A 27,977-nucleotide genomic window follows, 5' to 3' on the forward strand; every position below is an offset into this window, starting at 1 on the left:
TTGGTATAAAATACTTTAATAAATAAATGGATTGTTCTAAGAACAAACACAAATTCCACTAACAAACCAAGATGCAACTGCTCTTTTGTACAAAATAATTACAATGTTCTGCACATTCAGCCCATGCTCTGGGGCTAGTGGGATTATGATGACTGGATAATGATTTGAATTTTCTTTATCATCAAAACATTTGAAAGACAGTTCTTGTCAGAGAATAACAATATTAAACTGTAAAGAACAACAAAAATCCTTTTCACTACCACCGCTGAGGTAATGCTCAATGGGTTATCTTCCTGTCTTAGTGCAGAAACAGGATATAAAACAAACACTGGACAACAACCACAACATCAACAACAACAATAAAACTTGTTCCCTTCATTAGACCAGTATTGAAAGCAGAAATCCAATGCACCACTGCAGGGCTTGGTAACTGAGTGCTGCTGAAAACTAGCAGTGTATCCATCAGGCTCCATCCCAGACAACAATTAAACCATAGGATTGATCTGATAATGGCCTTGAATTGAATTGTAGTTACTCCTGATTCCGACCTAAATCACGTTGATGAAAGCCTGCTAGCACTGTTTCTGTATCAGATCAACCTAACCCCTCCATGCACTGGTACACCCCTGCAATATAATAGGACATTCTAATGTTCACATACAGTAGCATAGTGAATGGGACATGGTGAGCCAGCATTCATTAGGGAAACTCCCAACAGATAGCTCCTACTAAAGCAACAGACGAGGACAAGCCTAGAACTAACAGCTCTGCTTACTCACAATTTTAAGTGTTGGAACAAAATAAAATCATAAAGCAAAACAAACAAGCACTTAGAATAATTTGTTTCTGTCAATGCTAATTTGTTTCTGTAAGTGGGACCCTTGATATTGTCCATATATCTGTATAAAACCAGCCCTGTGTCAACGGACACTAATAAAACGGAATGACATCATAAAAAACAAACAAAACAATCTTATTCTTTCAAATAACTATAATAAAAAGGGTCACTTAAGTTACTAAATTCAAATATACACAGCCATTTTTATATTTACATATATACATTGTTCAAAGAAATACCTTTATGGTGATATGAAGAGCTGTGAAAGGACATATTTTCCCTTTATATTAATTAAGTTCTGGATAAATGTTTTGAATGAGATGAAATAATAAAAGGGCTGAAGGCACTTTCTACCAAGCAAATAATAAAGCATCTAGGCTTGCAGGAAGTGGTAGAGTAAAATGCATGTTAAAGGGATATACTGTACAGAAAATCTTTAGAAGCATTGACATGTCATGGAAAATATGTTTATGTTTATAAACTAATGCTGACGTCAGGTGTTATATACTGCTTATAGCTTTCAAAGGGTCTTATATATATGTAACTTTTTTCTTATACAAATGACATTATTATACCAAGAGAACAAAGAAAAGGCCCACAGTGCGGGTTAAGGCAGATATGGACTAAATGCACTAGTAGTAATGTAGTAGTACAACAACAGCTGCCATTCAATGGCTCTCCATAGTCCTCCAATGGCAGTGCTCACGCCAAAGTCACATAATACACAAACTGCTCAGTGACATGCTGTGAAAAGAAGAGCTCTCCTTTAAAGGGAGCGACAGTTTGTAAACAAAAAAAAGAAAAGAAAAAAAGGTTTCCTTTTTCCTATTTTCAACAGTGTGATTTAAACTGAAATTCAGGTCTCTTTTTGTTGCTGAAATGTTCATTTGCAATGCTTTTAGTAGATAAGAAGCCTCCATGTTGCAGACAAAGAATGTAAAATTAAATGTAAAACGTGTCTGAAATCTTCACTATTGGTGCTTGTGTTTTTCTATTAGATGGAGACATTGTCTTTAGTTTGAGAGGTCCCACCTCTAGGCTGTGCTCATACATAATGGTCTTTGACGTCTTCACTGACGTTGGCAGCGTTGAGGTTTTTACACCGGTTGTCTTTGGGGCTGTACGCTGTCCGGTGGGGGGGTTTGACAGGGGCACTACGCGTCGTACAGATCACTCCCCCTTTGTCCATCACTTTGTCCTGCACTCCTGCCAAGGAGCACTTTTGGGTGGAGAACTTGTCTAGCTCCATCCCTCCTCTCCTCAGCTCCTCCTCCTCACCGTCCTCCTCCTCGTCTCCCTCAGCCCCGTCACACGTTCGGTCTGGAGGGCTCATGAGTTTCTTACATTCGTGCTGAATGTCTTTGCCTCGGTTGTCTTTGTGCTGTGGCAGGCTGACCCTCAGTGGCTCCAGCTGGTTGTTGACGGTGCTGTCCTCTGCTGCAGACTCTCTCTCACGCTCTTTCTTTCTCTTACGGGTCCACCACACACACACCACGATACAGAAGATCCACAGCACACTGAACACCACGCACAGCACTGGCACCAGGTGGTCTAGAGACAGAAAGTCCATAAAATTATACTTTACTATCATGTATTGTAATGCTACCTAATCAAAGCACAGTATAAGAACATGCAGACAGTGAAACCAAGCCTAGTCCGGTCACTTACCCACAGACTGGGGCATGACCTGCGTCTCCACTTTGACCTCCACCACGGCCAGCATGACGGTGCTGTTGTGGCGTTTGGACAGGGCACCGACGATGGCACTGGCAGCCTCCTGGATCTGACCACGGTCTCCATTCTGCTCCTGACCATCCTGATCATACGACTGGAGGAGAGATGGTAAGTCAACACAGTAGAGCACACCCCCACCCACACCCAGCGGGTCTAGTTAATTGCCTAATAAGTGGACCAGAGAGTCCACGGGGAGCAGAGGGAGATTAGCTGGATGCTGTGCACTTCAATTAGGAGGAACAATGGAGAACAAGCAGAGATGTGGCTCCCTGGTGATCCCTGGCTAGCTAGTCAGTCAGTAGCCAGTCAGTCAGCAATACTCCTCTTTCTGGGTAAGCAGAAACTCATTCATTCACACACACACACCACTTTCTGAAATTTAACAGCTTATGGGCTTCAGAATGGACTACAGGCCTCTTACTGAGAACTCACATAGAGCCCGCTGGATGGGACTACTCTGCCAAACCCAGATCCACAATACATATCAGGTTGAAATGATGTGACTTCGTGTTGAGTTCACTTTGAGATCAAGACTATTTCATAATGGTCTAAGAAAGCACAACTAACATTTGACTGTAAGCCTGATAGGGTCTAAGGAGTTTCATTATTGAACTCAGTACAAAGCTACCAGGACGTCAGACGCACCACTCCTTTTCCTGGACGTCCCCAAACATGACTACATCACAAGAAAAGGCCTAATCCCCTCCATTAAGGGCTTAGTGCCCTGTAGCGTCTGATTTCCCCTGTGTCTGACTGGAGAGCAGAGCCTGGGTGGCCACGCCAGTCCCAGAGAAAGGGAGAAAGTGAGGGAGAAAGAGCGAGAGAGAGGTATTTCATATACACGGTCTATGAGAAGCGAGGGAGGAGCGACTGCACAGTAACAGTAAGGTGGACCAAAGTAAAGCTAAATGGCATCCAGATGTTCAGGCAAAGGACGATGCGCTTCAAAAGTCCCCACTTTTACAAGTCTACCCTGGATCCCATTTACAATGACCAATTAAGTGTGTGATTTAATAAAGTGAAAGAAGGAACCTAAAGGGGTGTGGTCCTCGGGGATAACTGAAAAAGAGATGGGAGAGAGACTATTCTTGCAGGCGACCGTGGGAGGTGAGGAGGAGGTAAGAGGGGATCATTGGCAGATGGTAACAGCTCAGAGTCTGAAGGTGGGGGGCTGAGGTGGGATAGGGGTGGTGGGGGATGTCAGGCACTCACCATGGCAACCTCCACGGCGTCACTGTTGGAGTAGGACAGGTCACAGAGAATGAGGAGCGTGCAATCTTTAGCCAGGGTCTGGGCGATGGGAAGGTACCTCAGCTCCGAGCAGATGTTCTCCACAGTGGTGCCCTTTGATTAGCAAACACACACAGAATAATAAGAGATAACCATTAGCATTTTCAGCTGAAGTGACTGCCAGCTCCTAGCTAATTCCATTCACTTGAATTCTCAGGTAAAGGTTCGGGAAGGTGTTGTCGGAGATTCAAGTCTAGTAAAAAACATCTGCAACTGAGATCTTGTCTTTTTTAAATGAAATCTCTCATCAAATGTCAGTCAGGTGATGATGACGTTTACCCACCTGTGGAACTTTGTCTCTGTTAAAGATGAGTGTGATGCGGGCACAGCTGTTGTCCAGGTAACCACTGTTGGGTTCACACTGGGTGTGGAGGGACGGAGGGGGGTCGGGGGTGGAACACACGCCCCACTGGTGGCAGGGCTTGGCGAAGCAGGTGAGGAATTGGTGTTCCACACATTCCTGTCCTCTAGGACACGGGGCACTAGTGTCTGGACCGGCACCACCTCTCTGCAGCAGGCAGGGCCGTCGGCCACACCGTACCTGTACACACAAACAGAGTTCATGGAGGCAGCTCACACACACACACCGTCACTATGTGTAATAAAAGCAAGTCTCACCTTAGAACAGCGCACAATGCCGTTGACACACTGGCAGGTATTACACTCCTCCTCCCATCGACTGCCGTGAGGGAACTGCAGGCCGGAGTAACGACAGGCCTTTCCGATCCCTATGACTGCAGAGGGGAGGGAGAGGAGCAGGTTTAGGACTAAGGCAATATCAGGCTCAGTCCTTAGAAACTCTTCCTACCACGCATGAGGTCAAAGGAAGAAAGTTCCCCCACTACATGGATACAGTAATAAAGGTGTTCTCTCTACACTCCTAGAAAAAAGGGATCCAAAAGGGTTCATCGGCTATCCCCATAGGATAACTCTTTTTGGTTCCAGGTAAAACCCTTTTTGGTTCCAGGTAGACCCTCTGTGGAAAGCGTTCTACATGGAACACAAAAGAGTTCTACCTGGAACCAAAAAGGGTTCTTCAAAGGGTTCTCCTACGGGGACAGCCAAAGACCCCTTTTCAGTTCAAGACAGCACGTTTTTTCCCTAAGAGTGTATAGCTGCAGTGTACTCACACTCTTGGCAGTGAGGCCCAGTCCGGCCCAAGGGACACACACAGAGGAAGCTGTTGATCTCATCCACACAGGTAGAACCATAGGCACAGGGCGATGACTGGCACTCATCTATGTCTGATGGGGAAACAAGAGGACATTACTATACACATATCTCTAGTCTACTGCAAGGCACCTAGCTAGAATATCATCACAACAGGGGATATGCTTATTGGTTCTCATGTCTGGCATCTCCACATGAAAAATAGACCTTCTCTGAAAAGGGGGAAAGGAAAGAGGATTGTCCCTGAGAATGTACGACTGAACTGACCTGTTTGCAGAATACAGCTGACCTCTCCTCACAAGAGAGGTCGGAGGTTAAGACAGGCTTCCTAAAGGCTTCCTAATCTGTCCCTCACAAACAATCAGCTCAAACTCCCCCCGTCCCCTTTCACCCCTGACCCCTCCAATCTGACCCCCCACACCCCTCTGGTTCCCAGGGACTCACTGATCCGGCAGTCTGGTCCGGCAAATCCTGGGGCACACTCACAGCGGAACCAGTTCACGCCATCCACACAGACACCACCGTTATAGCTGCAGGGAGGAAACAGAGCCACACATCAATACGTCAGCCTATCCCTGGCACAGGTGCAGCAGCATACACAAGCCTGAAGGCTCAGACTACAAAGAGAATACATTCACATTCTCAGGTCTAGATCCTAGCAGCAGAATCCCAAGGCAAGGGACTAGAGACTGTGGTCTCTAAAGCTGATCCCCTATCAATGTTCAGACTTCATATGTAAATCCCAAACTGACCCCATACCGTGCTCGCCCTATACCCCCTGCTACCCAGCCCCCCTCTCCTGCCTACACTGCCCCATGCTCAGGGGTCAGCGGTGAAGAATAGGGAGAGGGGCGTCTCTTTCCACCCCACTGCCCCCCTGTGCTAATCCCCCTGTCAGTCATTGTGGTGGCGGGAGCCTTTGTCCACTCAGCCCCTCTGATCCACGGGACCATGGAATACCCAGCTGTCAGGCCCTGCAGTGTTCTGTAGAGGAGTCAGGGATACACACACTTCCCCTTTCACACACACACCTTCACAGAACAAACTTTAATGGGAAATCTCTGAGCATTAAATTAGATTTGTGAGATGAGCGGTGTGTGGGAGTCATGTGTTCCTGTTGTAAAACCAAAACACTGAGGGAATATGATCTTATATGGGTGTGTGTGCTACTGGACAGGGAATGGGATAAGAAGGCTGGCTCTCATAAACAGCTCTCATCACTTGTAATAGAACCAGTACAGGAGCCAAGAGGTTTAAAAGACTTTTACAAGTATTTCAGTTCATTTAATAAATTCAATTTACCAGGGTTGAGGATTGCAGTCATTTGCATCTGTGAAAAAAGGGGATAACACAGAATTAAAATCAGTGTGTTAGTTTATGATTATAACCTGGATATAGTTCAGTATATGGTGCCTTACTGTGAGCACATGTGGGCCCCTCCCAGCCATCCTTGCAGATGCAGGTGTAGGCATCACCCCCTCCGACACAGGTCCCTCCATTCTCACACGGGTTAGAGTCACACGTGCTGTTCTTGGCTGACAAGAGAAATAAAGTATGATGAGTTTAGAACCTATATTTCACAAAATGTATAAGCAATAGGACTCCTATGGAGCATATGGACCAGAGCAGTCTATTGGACTTTTCCTTGAACGACATAGGCAGAACGGTGCAATAATGGTTTCTCACCTGTGTTACAGGTGCTGCCCCCCCACCCTGAGAGACAGGTACAGCGGAAGGTGTCCCCGTGGTCGAAGCACGTCCCCCCATTACTGCAGGTACTGGAATCACACTGGCTCTCACGTGAGTGGCAGGTCTTGCCTTTCCAGTTGTCCTGGCACTGACAGTAGAAGTGGTTGAGCAGGTTCACACAGCGACCTCCGTTCTTACAGGGGTTCCTACTGCACTCATTCACATCTGGAACACCACCACCACGGATCAGTTAGAGAAACACACACCATGGAGAGGTACATTAAAACCACCCAGGGACACACACACACATGTACACAAAACACACACACACACACTCAAACTTACCCATGTCACACAGCGTGCCCTCCCAACCGTCAGGGCAAAAGCACTTGAAAGAGCTGATCCCATCAATGCAGGTTCCTCCATTCTTACAGGGAGGCGGCACACAGTCGTTTATGTCTGTGAGGGAGATGAGACATATGAAAGAGAATGTGGAGGATGAGGAAGACGATGATGATACTCATACAGTAAGTCAGTGGTGTGGAACAGTAAGGACCAGGATGTTCAGTCTTATGGTATGATGATGGTGATGATTATGACAATGAAGTGTGATGATGATGGTGTGTGTCTGCTCACTCTCGTGACAGTATGTTCCAGTGAAGCCCGGTTCACAGGAGCAGGTGAAGTTCCCAGCAGGCTGGCTGATGCAGCGTCCGTGTGGGCCGCACACATTGGACGAGATGTGCCACACCCCTTCCTTTGTGCCATTGGTGGCCACGGCGACAGTACAACTGTCAATCACTGGGATCAAAACAGAAGGAACGACAAGAGACTGTTGGTGAGATAGGCCTGAGAGGATTGGGTTGAAATGAGTGTTGGTCTAGAGGTTGACCGGAGGACTAAGCAGCTTAAGAGCAGGTTTCAGTTTAGGCTAGACAAGAGAACTGCCTGGTGAGCACTTTTACAAGGGGTTGAGTTATTGGAGTTGAGATGACATCAATAGGTTTATAGACTGGTTTGTACCTTCACAGGGATTTGTCTTACAGTGATCCTTGAGCTCAGAGCAGGTCTTGCCCTCATAGTCGTCAGGACAGGCACAGTAGAAGTCATCCATCAAACTGTGACACTGGGCCTTGTTCTGGCATGGGTTAGGGCTGCACGGGTTGCTCTGCACCTATGGATTGACCGACGGAAGAAAGGGTGGATGAATGGATAGACAGATGTATAAATAGATAATGGTTGTGTATAAAAGAGAAGATCAGACTTGTCGAAGGTCTGGGAAGGACTATAGCTCACCTCACAGGTGGTGCCAGTGTACCCATGTGGGCACTCACACATGAAGCTGTCCAGCAGGGTGTGACACATGCCCCCGTTCCTACATGGGCCGCTAGCACAGCTGTTCTTCTGGATGTCACAATGCCGGCCCACAAACCCCGGTGAGCAGGCACACACGTAGCCTCTTTGCCCCTCCTGTACGAAGCGCAAGAAAAACCCATGTCACTCAGTGGCTTTCATACTCATGATGTTAACCATAGATATACTATGAATGGAGGTCATCAAACATGGTGGCCAGATTGCCTTATTAAATACAGTTTCCTACCTTGCAAGTCGCTCCATTCTGACACTGTCCATGGCAGCTGTTGACATCTGCAGAGGTGAAAAGAGAGAACTTACAAATACAGTACAACAGATAGTACAGGGGAACATGCAGGGGTAGCATGCATGTGACACACAAACAAAACATAGAATGTGCAACTTGGTTAATGCTTCAAAGAAACGATCAAGATGCAGGAAGACATGATGCTGTTGGTTAAAGTGCATGCAGTGAAAGCCAGTGAGGTTGACAAAAACCTTCAAAGATATCTACAGGATGTGCTTCTCATAGCCATGTAAAAACACGATCCATGGATCTAGATAAGCATTGTAGGCCATAATAAAGCAGAAAGCCTGAGATAGGAACAGGACAGTAGGCCAGTGGCCCAAGTAGGTGACAGAGCTAGCTGCAGGCAAAGGGGACAGAGGCACATGATTGATTGATACTGACTGATGTCACAGTTCTGGCCGGCCCATCCTCGAAAGCAGGCACAGTGATATCCACCAATCAAGTTTTTGCAAGAGTAAGCATTGAGGCAAGGCTTCCCCATACACTCATTAACGTCTGCGGAGTGAAGGGAGAGAGATGAGAGAGATGAGAGAGAGACAGAGAGAGAGAGAGAGAGAGAGAGAGAAAGGAAAGAGATAGACCTAAGAGCCAGCATCCAAGCCCCACCACCCAGCAGATCTCTATAGTGCAAGGCTACACCTGCTTTTAGAGAACTTTCTCAACTCGGTTACATTTGATTGCATTTTTTGCCATCCATTTTGCTGGCTCTGCCTCCTTCCCTGACCATTTATTTTAGTTCCCTACACTATTTCTGAATGGACCTATTCTCTGACATCCAGAGCTCTCCCAGTGGTCAGTTCACAAGGCAATGGTCACTAACACCCTCTCCCTGGACTGACCAGAACACAACTGCTTTCCCACTGAAGTGAGGAGCACCTGTTGGGCTGCGGACACCTGACACCCCTCTCTCAGGTACCACTCACTCGCTGAAAGGGGAACCGCCTGCGCGCTGAAAATAATGGAGCGCGTAACACAAGACCCGGAGCTTGTGTTCCTCCCTCAGCGTGTTTACAGGTTATAAAGCGTTTCCTCTCCACGTAGCTAAACAGTGGCGGGGTGAGGCTCTGCTCTTGGTGGAGACTAGAGTACATACCTCTTTTACCCCAGTCTGTAGCCAAAGATAACCCCCTGTCAGGCTATATCAGTCCCCAAGGCTAGCTGTTGCCAGGCTATGTGTTATTTATAGCTTTACTCAAGTCATCTGGCTCGGGTTACACATAATGTCCAGCTTTCTACATGGACATGCATACACCAATTTCAAATTAGTATCCACGCCATAGTACTAGTACAGGCCCAACAGGGTGAGAGACACAAACAACCAGATACTAGACGAGCACATATTCCTGGCATACGATGGAACAAGGCATTATCAATAACATTTCAAGTCAAGATTCAAAAACACATCACAACATATCACAATCACTTCAAATCAAACTCGTAATTGAATTTAGCATGCAAACTGTCTCAAATGATGCTCCCCAGGACATAATCTTCTCCACATTTGGACATGCTTTGCTCCAGTCCCCCCCCCCCCCCCCATCACCTCTCCATTTCAGGCTTACCTATCTGGCAGGTCTTCCCAGCCCACCGTGGGAGGCAGAGGCACTCAAATCCGTTCTCCATGTCGATGCAGGTCCCACCCTGAGCACAAGGGTCTGATGCACACTCGTCCGTGTCTGGAACACACACACAATGATGTTAACGCTCAGCTTTGTAAAAACATGGGGGCACACACACTTTGGGAGGGGCAAGATCGTGACTCACTCACCTTTAGCGCAGGTGGGCCCTGCCCAGCCTGCAGGACAGTGACACTCAAACCCAGACGGTACCTCGTGGCAGGTGCCCCCGTTGGCACAGGGGTTAGACACACAGGCGTGTTCCGCTGGAGATAAGTGAACAGACAGGTGAAGAGAGATGTGTCAAAGTGACAGATGACATGGATAGCACAAATATAACAAAATATACAAGCAAACTATCAACCCTAGGACATTGGCACCGACATAATTGAATTTGTGATCTTTGACCAGTTGTTTGAGGAGTAATGACTGACTCACCTATCTCACAGTTTTTTCCTGAGTAGCCGTCAGGACAGGCACAGTTGTACTCATCTGGCTCCGTGTTCATACACGTTCCTCCGTTCTTACACGGCTTGTTCGTCCCACAGTAGTTCAGATCTGGAGAGAATGATACAGGAAGGATTACATTTATACTTTAATGGTCTCATAGGAATACATCCAAAGGGTTAAGATGGTAAACAATATGTTTCAGATTGAATACATTGTTATAATAAGACTTCATAGGGTCGGACATGAAGGCATACAGATGCCATATCTTAATTTCTTCATCCTGTTGTTGCAGGAATTTGTTGTTTATTCAAGGTTTTAAAGGGCTTCTAAAGTTTGTAATTTCCACTTTAAAATGTCAGACTTGATTTGCGCTAATGAAAAACGTATCAAACCCTACAAAAAATGTCCACTAATTATAATCAATAAAACAATGAACATTTCCTGTTGCTGCGTGATTATTTTCCTGCTGTAGCAAACTGGCTCAAATTAAGATCCTACCTCTGTACTGTTACACATTGCTAAATGTAGTCTCTCCATCCTCCTCTCCATCTTGTAACTCTGTAAGTGATATCCTGTTTCTAGCAGTCAACCTAAACTGACCTCTGTTGACCACCTGCTGCTGAGGGGCTCTCAGAGGTGACCTTGTGCTCTGTGACACTACAGTGAGGTCAGGGGTCACTGTAGAGGATGTGTTAAAAGTACAATGTCTTCTCACCTTTTTCACACAGCAGGCCTCCCCAGTTCTTCTCACAGGTGCACTGCCAGGGCTTGACACAGGTCCCGTGGACACAGCCTGGGTAGGGCAGGCAGTTGTCACAGAATGGACCCTGCCACCCGTACGTACACCTGCAAGACAGATTAGAGACACCATTAGACATTAGGAACGGACGACCGATTGTCTGGTCTTAATATGATGTGCATATTTTGTGCAAAACATGGAAGAAGTCAAAGACGCACGGATGTCATCAGGACAGGCACTGTGACACTGGGCCTTGCTACATCTCGAAAAATACATCATTCATCAGTCCCATTAATAGATGGTTCATAATTGAACCAAGACTCATAGGACAAGGCCTTCTGCAATACATCAACCACATGACAAACCTAGGAGTACGTGTTCATGTAAATCTCAAGGTAAACTCCATCAGGAGCCAGACATTATGTCTTCATCAAGGTGACCAGTGACACCCCTTCCCTTCTGAGGCTCCTAATCTTAGACAGAGGGCCAGGGACGGGGACGGAGCCTCCTGAGGCAGACAGCATTGCAAGCTAGCGGAGGCGGACGGTGAAGGGTTAGCTAATCTGTTGGTTTATGGCAGCACTCTGTTATTCCAAGGCCAGCGGTAACCTTGCCCCACCTGTCCTGTCACTTCTCTCCCTGGGCTATTTTAAGACCACTCTCCTGCAAATGGACACCAACCAAACCCTACACTACTAGTTGAAATGCTGTACTGGAGGGAGTGAATGTACTGCTGGGTGCTGTGTGCTAACATGTTCTGTAGTATACGGCACTGCAGTCACACAAGACGTGGTGCAGTACTACTTTGTGTTGTAGTCTACTACTGTACATGTGTAAAAGTACTGAAGTGTGCAGTGGTGTGCTACTGTATGTTAGTGTGCTGAGGTTTAGTGAATACAGTAGCTACATAACAGGGGTGGGTAATCATTTCGGATCGAGGGCCATATTGGGATTTCAAAATTCAGTGGAGGACAGCACATCATTTTCCTGGACCGATTTGTTCGTCAAAAGCAATTTGCGGGACAGAAAAAGGGCAATTATTGAAAACGTATAGGACCATTATCATTTCTCCATAGTTTTAGACGTTCAAGAGTGGCCTGGAGTTTTTTTCTCTCCCAAAATAAGCAGCAGTAGCAGTAGCAGCATTGAGAGGCCATGGTCACAGTGGGAGCAGGGAGAGACCATGGTGGCCACAAGGCTAGGGTGGCATTACCATTACCAAACAACCACCTTACCACAGCCCCATCAATGAAGGGCTCTTAGCTCAGCCACAGTTAAAATCTTTGTTCCACTCCTCCTGCCATTTTCAATGAGAAATGCTTTCTTTTATGAGAACTAAATCAAACCGGTCTCTTACTCACAGCTATCCCTACTGAACAGATCTATAAGTGTGGTACAGTACTCACATCAGAGAGATACACAAGAAGGTGGTCATACAAGAGGATTTGAAATGGAATACTTGGTTGGTTCAGCCGTGCAGACTAACATGTACGTGACTAAGGCTGCTGGATTGAGTCCACACTCCCATGTGGGGTGTGCCAGCCAAAACAGGCCCAGGATAGGAAGAGGGGATTGGGGCTGCAGACATGGGCAGAGGGGCCCTGACACACCGATGGAGGAGGGGAGGAAACGCTGTGTGAAAAACAGGCTGCCGCTAGAGCTACAGACCAGGTCTGGGACAGGAAGGAGAACAATAGCTCCTGGATCAGACTGGGGGGGTGGGGTAACACACTGTACGTTCCATAGAGAGGTGGGACAGGGAGGGGAGGGGGGAATGTGGGGGTCAAGCTCTGGTATGCGATCAATCCTGTGTCATCATTATCATCCTCATTGAACTCAAAAAGAGATCCAGCCCATACATCCAGACACAAATCTCTGTCAAAGGGATGTCAATGGACACAGTGGTACAAAGAATGAAGCTAACCCAGACTCACGTGCATTCTCCTGGGGCACTGCAGAATCCTTGCAGCAGGTTGCAGCCCTGCTTGCAGATAGCTGTGAGACATTGACAAAAGGATTCACACATTTACTCCTAATATCATTAGAGGGATATCTAAGCATTAGTTTCACTGTGTGTATTTTGACTCTGAAATGTCTTGCACATGGATTGTATCAGGCTGCTCATCTACTCACCAGTTGTACAGTAAGTCCCCATCCAGCCCTCCATACATCCTCTATTCCCAAACTGGTCACACACGTAGTGGCCATGCCAGTCATCGCGTGGCCGGCACAGTTTGTTGCACTTGCTGCCATAGTAGTTCTCGTCACAGCGCACGCGGATGCTGTACTCAAAGCTGGCTGTAAGACCGTTGTATTGGATAGTCTGTCTATCATTTCCAGAGTTGATCCTTTCTTTACGGACACTTCGCTCAATCAACAGATCATCACCTGAATGAACAAACAAAAACCAAGAGATATGATCATCATTCTTTAATGGACGCTTGACAACATGCATACAACTTAATAGTCAAAAAGGGAATTCCGGCTAGCCCTTTATTCAATGTTAGAACCTGTATGTCTCAGTACAAGTCCTAGTAGTGTCTAGAAGCAGGAGAGAAACTCATCTGAGAGAACACTGTTGTTTATCTGCTGCTGGAGATCAGAGGGTGACCCGAGGTCAAACACCACTGTTTCCAAGAGCATGAAAGAAAAAAGAAGGAAAATAAACACAAATAGGGCCAGAGCTGCGGGAGCTTGATAACCAAATGCTTTTGAAACTTTTCATGCTTGTGAAATGTGTTTTGTTCGTCTCCCTCCCTCTCTCCCCTTTCTCAGGAAATCCAGCGCTGACTCCTTCGGAGCCAGGACGGAAATAATACGAGACGGGAACAGACAAGGAAGGGCGACATAGGAAAGGGCCTTTAGCTTTTTCTCAAGAAACAGAAACACCATGACCCAACTGGCTTGGCTTCTACAGCCACATCCACAGCCCAGGACTGGCCACTGAAGAGGGGGCAAACAGGTCCTCACCTCTAGATGGATAGTGTGCTGATATTGGACAGGTAGTCAGGACTCTAAGGAATTGTACTCCTCTTCATTAGATGGATTCTGTATAGCCTCCCTTCAGTTATGCAGATATGACTATTTTATTGTCTCTTTCTATCTTACTTACTACACAGTCCAGGCAGCCATGCTTACTTCCAAAGTTAACTCATGATAAAGAAGTTAAAAAACACTGACAATTATTTAAATTGTCACTTGCTGTCCTGATTTTCTCAATTTTACTGAGAGTTAACACACGGGCACAGATTATCAGTCACTCTCCCACCTGAAAACTCAAGCACTCACTCTGCTCATTTCCAGCAATTAGATATAAAAATACAGACCAATCATGGGCTCTCTCAGCGGAGAAGGAGACACTCAGAGAGAGGCCGCTGTTACTAGGGAGAGCAGGCAGAAGGGGTGTGTGTGTGGTGACTACAACACGGGCTTACACAAACAATGAGGGGGCTTCCATACCGAGCAGTTGACCAAGTCAAGAGCGACATAATTGTCTGTTTTCAAACAGCCATGATCATTTAGTCGTGCATGACTAGTGGCATGGTTGTCTTAAGCCAATGTCTGTTGTCAGGCTGTTTTCAACATGCTAAACTTAGATATGGACACATCATTAGTAGTCAAGTAACATTAGCTCACTCATTAACAAGATACTCCTCAAGACAACCTTTTCTAAACTTCATTTACCAGTAGTCCTGATAGCAGCCCGCTGATCATTTTCAATTTATCCATCCCCTCTATCGTTCTCTGATGGTGTTAAACTGTGTGTTAAGAAACACTAAAACTAATAGCCATGCCACCACCTAATAAAGAAACAACGGGCAGCCTGTCTGTTTAGTGTTTAAACACAGAGCCAGTTGCTGAGGCTTCCTGGAGGATAAACAGCACTAACATAGACTATTTTTCCTGAGCCCTATCCAACTCACTGCCCTATCTAGCCCACTGCCCCCAATGCCCTATCCAACTCACTGCCCTATCCAGCCCACTGCCCCCAATGCCCTATCCAACTCACTGCCCTATCTAGCCCACTGCCCCCAATGCCCTATCCAACTCACTGCCCTATCCAGCCCACTGCCCCCAATTCCCTATCCAACTCACTGCCCTATCCAGCCCACTGCCCCCAATGCCCTATCCAACCCACTGCCCTATCTAGCCCACTGCCCTATCAAACCCATTGCCCTATCCAGCCCACTGCCCCAATGCCCTATCCAACTCACTGCCCTATCCAGCCCACTGCCCCCAATGCCCTATCCAACCCACTGCCCTATCTAGCCCATTGCCCTATCCAGCCCACTGCCCCCAATGCCCTATCCAACCCACTGCCCTATCTAGCCCACTGCCCTATCAAACCCATTGCCCTATCCAACTCACTGCCCTATCCAGCCCACTGCCCCCAATGCCCTATCCAACCCACTGCCCTATCTAGCCCACTGCCCCCAATGCCCTATCCAACTCACTGCCCTATCCAGCCCACTGCCCCCAATGCCCTATCCAACCCACTGCCCTATCTAGCCCACTGCCCCCAATGCCCTATCCAACTCACTGCCGTATCCAGCCCACTGCCCCCAATGCCCTATCCAACCCACTGCCCTATCCAACCCACTGCCCCCAATGCCCTATCCAACCCACTGCCCTATCAAACCCACTGCCCTATCCAGCCCACTGCCCCCAATGCCCTACCCAACTCACTGCCCTATCCAGCCCACTGCCCCCAATGCCCTATCCAACCCACTGCCCTATCTAGCCCACTGCCCTATCAAACCCATTGCCCTATCCAGCCCACTGCCCCCAATGCCCTATCCAACTCACTGCCCAATCCAGCCCACTGCCCCCAATGCCCTATCCAACCCACTGCCCTATCTAGCCCATTGCCCTATCCACCCCACTGCCCCCAATGCCCTATCCAACCCACTGCCCTATCTAGCCCACTGCCCTATCCAGCCCACTGCCCCCAATGCCCTATCCAACTCACTGCCCGATCCAGCCCACTGCCCCCAATGCCCTATCCAACCCACTGCCCTATCTAGCCCACTGCCCCCAATGCCCTATCCAACTCACTGCCCTATCCAGCCCACTGCCCCCAATGCCCTATCCAACTCACTGCCCTATCCAACCCACTGCCCTATCTAGCCCACTGCCCCCAATGCCCTATCCAACTCACTGCCCTATCCAGCCCACTGCCCCCAATGCCCTGTCCAACCCACTGCCCTATCTAGCCCACTGCCCCCAATGCCCTATCCAACTCACTGCCCTATCCAGCCCACTGCCCCCAATGCCCTATCCAACCCACTGCCCTATCCAACCCACTGCCCCCAATGCTCTATCCAACCCACTGCCCTATCCAACCCACTGCCCTATCAAACCCATTGCCCTATCCAACTCACTGCCCTATCCAACCCACTGCCCCCAATGCCCTATCCAACCCACTGCCCTATCCAGCCCACTGCCCCCAATGCCCTATCGACTAGCCCCAATTGGACCCGTCCTCTGTTAACTTAATGTATGAGGTGGTGAGAACGTTGTGAGCTTGGTATCTGTGTCAGCCAATTGCAACTCAATAAAATGTATAGCTGAAACTGGTTCCGGCCACTCACCTCACGTGCGCCTGCTGCTGAGGAGAGAGAGAGCGAGTGAAAGGAACCTTGGCCTTTGGCTACTGTTGATTGCGAAGATGGAGGCCTTTTTCATTTAAGTAAAATGAAAGTTAGAGGAGAAAGTGTATGGTGAAAAGAAGCCGACAAGTGGAATGTCCTCCGTGGGTGGACAAAGATGAGAAGAATGTTGGTGCGGCCAAATGGACTGTGTGTAACTCACTATTCAGGTTTGATGCAATTTTCTAACTTTATTTATTTAACGTAATTTAATGCAGCAATTTTTTTAACCTTTATTTAACTAGGCAAGTTAGTTAAGAACAAATTCTTATTTACAATGACTGTCTACCCCGGCCAAACCCGGACGACGTTGGGCCAATTGTGCGCCGCCCTATGGGACTCCCAATCACAGTGCCTTAGACCACTGCGCCACTCGGGAGCAATACAACAACCTGTTTGTATTTTCTCTGTAAACAATGACTTGACTTACTTTTCATATTACCCTAATAAAGTTCAGAAACTTTTGTGAAGGTTTGGTGTGGCATGTATATTATTAGGCTTCGCTACTGCAGCCCTATGAAGGCAGTGTGCACGGGCGCTCCAACTATCTCCGACAGTTTAACTTGGTGAGGAAGAATGTTTTAGGTGTACCAGAGTTACTCCTTTAATCTAACAATATAATGCTAATCTTCATATTCTGATAGAAAATGTATGAATTAGCCTCCTGTTGTATGCCTATCTGTATAATAGTAGCCTATCTGAAAAGGATAAAGAAATGCATGTTTGTGTCAGGAACATAGCCCCGTTATAGCTCCATCTTTCTCTCGGTCTCTCTAGGGCTTCTCTTCCCTTAGATGTATTTTTTAAATATTCATATCATACGCTTAGGCCTATAGTCATGCAATGCTCTGATGCATTTAGTGTTCAAATCTCTGACAGCTGATCCGTGAGGTGGACAATTCTTTTTTTAGGAAATTAAAAAACAATAAAACAATAGGCTATACCGTTTTTAATATGCTATATATTGAAGCACAATGAAACGTTTGTTTTATCATAGGCACTTTTTAAGGACACCTCAGTAATTGTGGATAATTTGGCCAATATCACTTGTTTATTGATGTCACTGGCAGCGCCCCGTTGGGGGTTCCTATCTCTCGCTCAACTCTCAGGTCTGAATGGGTCTCTGGGATCCGAACCAGCATGGGTCTGTTTGGCTCTGTTTTTCCACAGGGCTTTTCAGAACAGGTCGACTGTCCTTGTTCTATTGGGAACGGGTTTCCTTTTATTCATATCGGGGCAGTGGGAAAAGCTTTTTGGACCCTTGAAGACCTCTAGTCCAGAGGTGCCCTATAACAGGCTGCCTGTCATTGTGTCCAGGCTAATTTAGCAGCAGTAGGGCTGTCAGAGTGTCGAGGCTGCCTGTCAGTGTCCAGGCTGCGATAATGAAGTGGTGTGCAGTAGCACAGCAGCTGCTGGGACGGTAATTAGCAGACAGACATCAGCAGAAAGAAAAAAAGAGCTGTGTTCCATAATTAATGGCTTAACGAGGTGATGTGCTCACAGGTTTTATATAGAGACATGGAGCACAAACAGTCCCTCAGACCAGCTGGGTGGGAACTAACCTGGCAATATGAACGGCCAGCCTGCAGCATAGGAATGCACAGCATCACAGACAATGGCTGTGTAGATCAACAGATTAAACATGTGTTATAAATCCTTGTGACTTATAGAGACAAAGGTTTGCTGCGCTCACTTACCACCACTAAAAGTGAGCGGAGTTGAAAGTGGAGGGATTACAGCTGACAGACTGACCTGACATAGTGCACATGCATGTTGAGGGGTCAAACACTGAGACAGAGAGGTGAGCTGGTTGTTGTATGGTTCTGTTTGCTGTGGTTGGTCTATGGCGGCTCAAATTAACAGTCCATTTCAATCTAGAGCTTGGGCTTTGCATTGGGGGCGTTTCTTCCTCTTGTGCTGCTATGAAGCTGCTTTGTGTGAAGATGCATTGTTCCTGTGAATATCTAGAGCTGACTCTCAAGGCTAAGTTACGCAGCACTGAAAACAGGAGTGTGTTATAGAATCTTGGATTGGTGTGTATCACATGTTTACTGGCTGGAAAAACACAAAGGCCTTGTCAAGTTACGTAAGCCATTGATCTCACCTCTACGCTCTTTGGTCCTTGAAAAGTCATTGAAGTTATGGTTTAGAAATTCTACTGCTTCCGTGATTTCATTTCTGATCCGTTTTTATGAGAGATTTAAGAGTTTTCGTTTGTTTCACACCGTTTCAATTGAAGGGTTTTGCGCTAGTTTGTTGGTTGTGCTTGTTTTAGTAAAACCATATGCAGTTATCATTAGCAAGACAACATTGAATGTTGGTTCAACTTGGTTTTCCATACAAAGTGTTCCATTACAAAGTGAACCCGGTTCGCTTTCTCGTTCTAAAACATGATACATTAACCTCTCAATAACTCTTCAACATCGGAAATGGCGAGGCTAACTTAGCTACCACATGGACAAACTTCATCAGTGTGCTAGTTCAAAAGATGGTTATTCATTATTAGCCTGGTTCTGTTTGAAATGCAGGCACATTATGGAACACAGACCAGGTCATTATTCATTATTATGTCAAAAAATATATATAAATAATTGGTGCCACCAACTGAAAAAGTATGTAGCGCAAGTGCCACCAGTGGAAAAAGTTTGTGTAGAACCCTTGTCACTTCTAAATATGTCCCTCACCCCTAACCTAATGACTTATTTTCATGGGAGACACTGAGGCCTGGCCGGCTCTCCTTTCATGTGGTAGTAAATACCAGGAAAGCTGAAGCCTACTGTACTTACCACTGCTGCTGTGTGTACCATTGTCCCAGTCCCACGCGTCCACGATCAGAGTGTACGAAACCTGGAAGGGAGACACACAGGGGATCATCAGGGGGTTATTAGAGTTCATACTCCCCACACACGGACACAGACAGACGCACAGACAGACACAAACACACACGGCCAGACACGGACCCATGCAAATTCCTACAGAATGTGGAATGCATTACATAAGGAACACATGATGATGATGATAGCGCACACACACAGTTTGTGAGTAAATGTGGATGCTCCTGGTGGGAAAATAACTCTGGTTCCCACACTGATGTCACTGATTAGCTGGATATCAGCCTGAGGTTAGTTAACAAGTGCAACTACTGTGGGGATAAACATCTACTTTGAACCACCGACTGGCACCGAACACATTCCAATATAACACAGGTGATTAGGCTGTTAGCTCAAGACTCGCTGCTGTACTTATTGTACAGTGATATCATTTCCTTGATAGGTACACACATACTAACACAGTACAACATCTAACAGCAGCAGGCGAAACTCCTGGGGAGGGATTTGGATATCAGTACAGCAAAGCCAGAAAGGAGTTGGCTTTCTGTCAAGTGACTGGGGCCAGTCCAGCAGATGTGAGTTCCCATGCCCTAGGTCCAGGTTGGAGAGGTAAATGATACACTGGTCAGATTAGACAGAGGGGGGGAGGGGAGCTGTAGACTGTGGTCTGTCATTTTCCAGAGAAACCTTTTATGACTTCAACCTCAAAAACACCTAGCACAGCCACAACTAGCGAAACAAAGCTGACCTAAACTCACCAAAAATCTCCTCTGGCTTAAAATGAGAACATTCAAGCAGGTGAAAAAGGAGCCAAACATTTCTGTCATTTGGATTCTTGGATGCTCAAAGCTGTTGGAGGAAACCTTCCACAACTATGACTTCTAAGAATGCTAAACTGCTGAGTATGTGGAAGGCAGAGGAGTCTCGTTCCAGTCCTTCCTCTCCCGCCCCCCCAGAAGTGACTTATGACACAGTCCCCCTTCATCACTTCTAGTCTCTTTACACATATCCTGTCTGTAACTGTAATCTAAATTCATCTAACTAGTATGGCCCATCTCTCAAGATTCAGTCAGTCACCAGGATAGAGAGAGGATGAGGAGGCACATTCTGACCACAGGCATGTGTCTTTCACACTGCCACAGAGTACTCAAAGGTCAAGACCTGAGCCACCTAGAACCGCTCATCACCAGAGTCGGTGATGTAATACTCAGTCTACAATACATTGTTATACTCCATCTACCGCCATCAGAGCTAAATGAAATCACACAATGAGTGTTCTTCATGAAAAACACAGTGGAGGGTGTGACACAGAGAGGCTGCCTCCGTGCCCCTCTGCTGTCCTCCCCTGCCTCCCTAGTCTCCCCACTTCCACTTGCCCAGCCAGGCTCCAATAACTCTCGCAAGGAAACAAGGCTTCGCTGTGAATGACAAATCAGACTACCACCTCCCATCCCCTTCCCTGTCAGTCAAATATGACTGGCCATGATTTATGAGACTGGAGAACCCAAAGGTGTCCTCTTTGATAATAAGTCATAATAATAATAACATTGTAATATCTTAATCAATCTTTCTTTAATTAATCTGAAATGTCACAATGACTGAATTCCAGACAGAATCCTCTCTGGGCTCTGACTCACTGATGGGCTCCCTGTGGGTATATATCCTTGAGGAGAGGCTGGAGTCTGGGAGAGACTGGAGCAGAGGGTGGGGCTGTGGGCTGTCTGTCTGACTGTAGTGTAACCTGATGGACCAGGCAGGGGCAGCAGACGTAGCACTAGGTACTTGACACCTCCCAGCCAATTTATAGGAGTCAGAGGGATATGAGTTTTCATTAGCCCACTCCTCACTGCCTTCACTTGTTCAATGAATAAATGACTGTCCCCCTTCCATCGCCTGTGTCCTAACACACTGCAAATACATAGGTACTGTGTCCTAACACACTGCAAATACATTGGTACTGTGTCCTAACACACTGCAAATACATAGGTACTGTGTCCTAACACCCTGCAAATACATTGGTACTGTGTCCTAACACCCTGCAAATACATTGGTACTGTGTCCTAACACACTGCAAATACATTGGTACTGTGTCCTAACACACTGCAAATACATAGGTACTGTGTCCTAACACACTGCAAATACATAGGTACTGTGTCCTAACACACTGCAAATACATAGGTACTGTGTCCTAACACACTGCAAATACATAGGTACTGTGTCCTAACACACTGCAAATACATAGGTACTGTGTCCTAACACACTGCAAATACATAGGTACTGTGTCCTAACACACTGCAAATACATAGGTACTGTGTCCTAACACACTGCAAATACATAGGTACTGTGTCCTAACACACTGCAAATACATAGGTACTGTGTCCTAACACACTGCAAATACATAGGTACTGTGTCCTAACACACTGCAAATACATAGGTACTGTGTCCTAACACACTGCAAATACATAGGTACTGTGTCCTAACACACTGCAAATACATAGGTACTGTGTCCTAACACACTGCAAATACATAGGTACTGTGTCCTAACACACTGCAAATACATAGGTACTGTGTCCTAACACACTGCAAATACATAGGTACTGTGTCCTAACACACTGCAAATACATAGGTACTGTGTCCTAACACACTGCAAATACATAGGTACTGTGTCCTAACACACTGCAAATACATAGGTACTGTGTCCTAACACACTGCAAATACATAGGTACTGTGTCCTAACACACTGCAAATACATAGGTACTGTGTCCTAACACACTGCAAATACATAGGTACTGTGTCCTAACACACTGCAAATATATAGGTACTGCTTTAACTAGGGGTCATCTACATAAAAATGACTCAACATTCCATTTTAACACTAATAGCAATAGGGTTTCACAGAAAGTTGTCCGACATCATTTTAACACCCAATTTACAACTTTAGTAGAATTGAGATGAGAGGGGGAAAAACAGCAACACCTGTCATCTCACACCTGTTAGGATATTGAAATGAATAAAACATGTAGAACCCAGTAGGGTATAGTGAGGCTGGCTAATATAGCACGTTATTAACAGAGAAGCCCCGCTCTAAGGAAGGCCTCTCCTAACCAACACCCTCCACATGATACTCATACACAGTCTACTTATTCCGCAATCAAGTCAAAACGAATCTAATCAAGCCTTTAATAGCATGGGCGTCCATTAAAGACCAAAATGACCCAGTTAATTTTTCTTAGCCAAGCTGTTGAAACTCTATTTCTCAGGGTCTCCTTCAGTCACATTAGAAAAGAGCTTTCCACATTGCACAGTAAGACTTAGGTTATCCTTCACAATTTATTAACAGGAAAACATATTTTTTTAATGTCACTTATTTTTGTTATCCTCAAGTGATTAACACACATATCTTTTAAATTTAACATTTCAGATTATTCTGACACCAAGATAACAAACATTGAGAACTTCTGGAGAATGGCACCATGCTCAAACTCCACATACAGTATATGAACCAAGTAGCGAGTGCCCATGTTGATATGCTGATAAAGACTAAGCCTGACATGCCCTCTTTCTCTGTGACACACACTACCTGTATTAGAACTGCCGCCTCTCTCCACAGAGCAGTATTGTTGTTTGTTTCCCCAGGACCTTGTAATGGTCACCAATGCAGCCATAAGTCAGCGTCCTCTGCCGACAGCCTCTCACTTCAAACAGGATACCCAACACCAGAGTGAGGCGTTGAACACGAGATATGTCACATGCGTACTTCGGAGCGCAACACAAGAGAGGCCTTATGTAAACGCTCTCCAATCCACTCCTGACATTTTGCCCAGTGCGGCTGCCATCTTCTCTCTCTCCATCTCTCCACTTGTTTTTATAAATAACACAATACATGCAGACAAAAGCAGAGGTATAAACTCATTGTTTGGCATGAAAGACTCTGACAAAGGGGAAGCCTGCTTTTCCCCCAAGGGCTCGGAAAACAGATATTTCATGTTGGGAAAACCCAACTTATTCAGCACAGCAGCGGAAACTCAGCTAGGGCATGAGTTTTAGACGCAAATCACTGCATGTAGGCCTATGCTCGCATGTCAATCATAAGACTGAACATATATTAATGTACGCTGGTCTGGCAAACTGTGAGGCTCTCACGTAATTAGCGCACACACACACACACACACACACACACACACACACACACACACACACACACACACACACACACACACACACACACACACACACACACACACACACACACACACACACACACACACACACACACACACACACACGGCCTGAGGACGACTGTTGGATGATAAATTGGAGATAAATCCAGAATGTACCGGGGTTCCCTCACTTCCCTACAAAAAGGGTTGAGTAACAAGGCTATTAACTGAGACAGAGGCTCCTGATGTTGTAATCGTTGAGAAACCCTGATGTGGATGAACCCTCACCCCCTTCACCCCAGAGGAGAGAGCAGTGTTACAACACCCTTCCTGAGTTCCTAACCATTTAACTATCAAAAATACAACCTGAAAACAAAATGCCAGAATATTTGACCACCAAGGTATAAGACAGTGATGCATACAAAAGCCATACAATGACATTACAATGGGCAGCTGCTGATGTCAAGTATTGGGAGAGAGAGCTGCGGTGTGTAGAGTGAGGTCTCAGTTAATGATATACATAAAGCCTAGGATTTAATTAGCCCTGAACACAAAGCAGCAGAGAGAGGGAGGGGGGGAGGGAGGGAGGGAGGGGGGCTTTGCTGTAGTCCTCCTGGCCTGGTGGGCTGGCTGGCTCCAGCTGAGCTCCACTAACCATGTGAACGGGTACTGGAGGCAAGTGGAAATGAAAGTAACTGGCTGTGTAATAACATGCTAAGCATCAGCACCAAGAAACCAGAGACGTTATGCTTATGCACCTGAGTTATGCACCACTGTACGACATGATAGTTAACCAGACAGAAGGGAAAAGGTCATCCTTGTGTCTAAGCCGAAGTTCTAACTCTGTAGCACCCAAGCACAGCCTGATGAAAGCTGAGTTTTTACAGTGAAAGAAGAAATATGGCCAGGGATAGAGGGGTAGAGAAACAGCCATGAAACTGGAGAGTAACATCCCCTCATCCATTTGATTTACTCCCTTAGGGGTGATGGGAAGACAGATTGCCTCTCAATATACCACACATCGAAGAATAAGGAGGAGCAGGTAGCAAATTAAGTGACTCTGAAGAGCCGGGTGGGTGCTAAAAATACCTCTCCCTTGTGACAGAATCCTCACAGAGGGAAGAGAAGAGGCAGCTTCTCTCTTTACAAGCATCCATCCCTCCCTCACTCCATTTCATGAGAAAGATGTCACTAAAGACCCAAACAGCCTGAGGGGTTAACCATGAAGAAGAAATGATCATTGAGTGACAGAACAAAAGCTTTTTTCTCTTTAATTCATGTCAGGAGCTAGTGGCCCAGATATTCTGACCAACCGGTGATGCCATTATAGTCTACAAGGCGTGCCTTGATAACTCTATTAGGTTTATCAGTCAACAGAATAGGCCTGCCAGTATGCTGTACATGCTGTTTATTACAAATGTCTGTCATTTGCTTTGAACGTAAAGTGGGAAGCTAATATTTTTCATGTAAAAATACATGTGGAAAGAGGGGGGACACTCAAACTATTAGGGGTCTCCTAGCGTCTGACAGAAATCCTCAAACCAAATGCAGCTGTCATGTAGTGTTGGGAGTATGAGGTTGCTGCTGTGCCCTACTGGTGGTCTCAAAACACCCCCACTGCAGTAACCAAAGTCACCTCCTCATCAACACAGGAAACACTACCTGGCAAGCTCAGCACACCCTGGTGGTTTTAGGACCAATTAAAAGTGCACAACATTTGAATGGTTATGACATGCTGCTACAGTTACAGTAGTTAATGGGAGAGAACATGACCTTCTTCTGGACTTTTAAAATATATTTCGAGGCCAATGTCAGAACATTGATGAGCACATCCACTAATATGCCCTTGACTGGCCAATCACAACAAAAGAAAACTTAAAAGGGTTCTCTCAGCTCCACAATCTTCTCTTTTGTCCTGTGTACATAGAGGATAATACTGACCCACTGAATAGAGACAATGACCAAATAATGGCAGACCAGTGAACCTGAGAGGCCAGAAGTAAAGGCATCCCCAAGCCTAGATGGATAGAGATCTTCTGGGATTTTCGCTTGTTTGAGTAGTGGTGACACCGATATCCACTCCCTATGTCACACACAACTTAGTGGTAATTGTATCTGCCAAGGGCCCCAGGTTACTACTTCCATCTTTCCCTCCTGCTGACAGCTGACCATGAGGATTGATGAATGGATAGGTCACACAGCCAGCCAAACATACAACAATCCTCACATTTCCAAAATGAGCAAAGACATTTTGTTTATGAGGAGAGGTATTTGTTCAACATCACTTTGATGCATTGTGAGTGTCCATGTCTGTACTGGACTGTAGGCCCATCTCTGTTGTGTAGAACCAACCAAAGATATGATTGGCAGATTACTACTAGGTTACTGTGATGATGCACCAATGAATGACTGAAACCACCATGCGCCAATTGTACTGTGTCGAGCAATTTCGATGTTCAGACCTTAGGAGAAAGGCACGTGTAGCCATTGACTTACAAAACCAAAGCTAAACCAAATTTAATACATGTAATTTGCTATGAGTTAAAAGTGTAAGTGTTCATGGCATTCGTGCTGCGTAAAATAAACACAGGTTTATGCACATCATGTGCGCTTTTCTGGAATGCACTAGGCCGAATACCAACTGAGCTCTAACATTGACATTAGACATGATGTAAAGCCCATTTCTACCATTTCTTTGTACACGATAAAAACATTTAGCACCTTATTACGCACAGACGCACAGTCTTACACATAGAGGTGGTCTCCAAAGTCGCCAAGTGGACACTGGCAATAAAGATGCCAAGCTCACAGACTCATCCGGTTAGGACTCGGCTAGTGACTATATTTGACTACTAATGAGTCAATGAATAATAGCACGCCTTATGCAGTGGATCAACAGCTGTAATAGTGAAGTATCGTCAACTTACCGGCCAAGCGAACTGGAATGGGATGACGATCTTTCCACCATCGTTGTTTCGGTTTTGGTTGTTTTTGGCGCTCTTAAATTGAAAACTATTTCCACCGATAACGTTAGTAGATCCAGTTCCATAGATGCACAAGCCACTGGTCGTGACATCCGTTTGGTATTCCTTTAGACACACTCTGAAGTACGTATCACACTCATCGCTGTTACAGCGGAGATCCTGCGTGTTCCTTTCTCCGTCGCAGCAGTCCCCGTCCGACAACTCACCATTTGCGTTCTGTACCGAAATCAGCTGCAGCTCAAAATAGCCCGAGGACTGGGACACCTATAAATAACATTTGAATAGAAAATAAATACATGAAGCACGTAAAGTATTTAAGTAATCTACAGTAGGTTAAGCATGTTGCACACTTGAACATTACATTTTTTCCAAATGTTTAGTTGTTTCAGGCTGAGTAGGCTATGAACAAAGTGGTTTTAGATCAATTTCTAGTAAGTGAAGAGGTTTTGGGAGATTTGTGTTTTTAATTTATAATTATTTGATATTATTAATGTTGCTTTATACTAGAAATGTGTGTTTTTTAAAATATCACATTTTTACCCATGAAAACTGATAATACCTAGATTATAAATTATAACCCAGGTATGACCACTGTCGATACATTACGCTGATTACAATGACTCAGGGCAAAAAGAATGCAAAACGAATTCATCCATGAGGACGCTCCAAACTAGAAATTCCAAGATCACATGATTTAACTGTCGAACACGTAATTGAATTAGGAAAGGAATTCTAAAAATTGAATTTACAAAATGAATAAGACCTCGTTGTCTGCATGAGCCACTCGCCCAACTGCCGATCAATTAATTTGATCTGACAATATTAAAATAAAAAAAGTTCTCACCTCAGTCCACACGGTCAGAAGAACACACACTATTGACAGGCAATTCGACATCCCCATACAATTCAACATGTCTCTGTTTGATTAGTGTAGGCTAACATTAGGAAAAATGTACTTATTTCATAGAAACTGCAGTTGACCGCCGATTTATCGTCTTCTCCTAGCATGCACGATGTGAAAGCGTGATCTATTCCCTACTATATCTCCGAATGAAGAGTAACATAAGATGCGTACTAGGGACACCCGAGGCAGGGTACTGCTGGTCCAGACACACGACTTTCCCCCACCGTTCGAATCACTCAACAGCAAGGCAAGCGGTCGGTT

General features: G+C 45.8%; 1 protein-coding gene across 2 annotated transcripts; it reads right to left on the bottom strand.

Annotated features, from left to right (window-relative positions):
• On the bottom strand, positions 1 to 27,977 carry LOC129811759 (protein jagged-2-like). 2 transcript variants are annotated; one of them, XM_055863329.1, is made up of 25 exons: positions 27,657 to 27,977; positions 26,756 to 27,076; positions 19,624 to 19,684; positions 13,323 to 13,577; positions 13,124 to 13,184; positions 11,166 to 11,296; positions 10,439 to 10,558; positions 10,153 to 10,266; positions 9,947 to 10,060; positions 8,766 to 8,879; positions 8,322 to 8,368; positions 8,018 to 8,191; positions 7,745 to 7,895; positions 7,358 to 7,522; positions 7,067 to 7,180; positions 6,719 to 6,946; positions 6,451 to 6,567; positions 6,335 to 6,362; positions 5,477 to 5,562; positions 4,993 to 5,106; positions 4,481 to 4,596; positions 4,146 to 4,403; positions 3,785 to 3,916; positions 2,507 to 2,666; positions 1 to 2,389 (listed from the first exon to the last, which is right to left on the bottom strand). In XM_055863329.1, the coding sequence occupies exons 1-25, from the start codon at positions 27,723 to 27,725 to the stop codon at positions 1,884 to 1,886; spliced, it is 3,756 nt and encodes a 1,251-aa protein (XP_055719304.1). In that variant the 5' UTR covers positions 27,726 to 27,977; the 3' UTR covers positions 1 to 1,883. The 2 variants fall into 2 exon arrangements, with proteins under 2 accessions (XP_055719304.1, XP_055719305.1); XM_055863330.1 differs by lacking the exon at positions 8,766 to 8,879.

This window comes from Salvelinus fontinalis, chromosome 15 (genome assembly GCF_029448725.1).
Source record: "Salvelinus fontinalis isolate EN_2023a chromosome 15, ASM2944872v1, whole genome shotgun sequence".
NCBI classification, from domain to species: Eukaryota; Metazoa; Chordata; class Actinopteri; order Salmoniformes; family Salmonidae; genus Salvelinus; species Salvelinus fontinalis.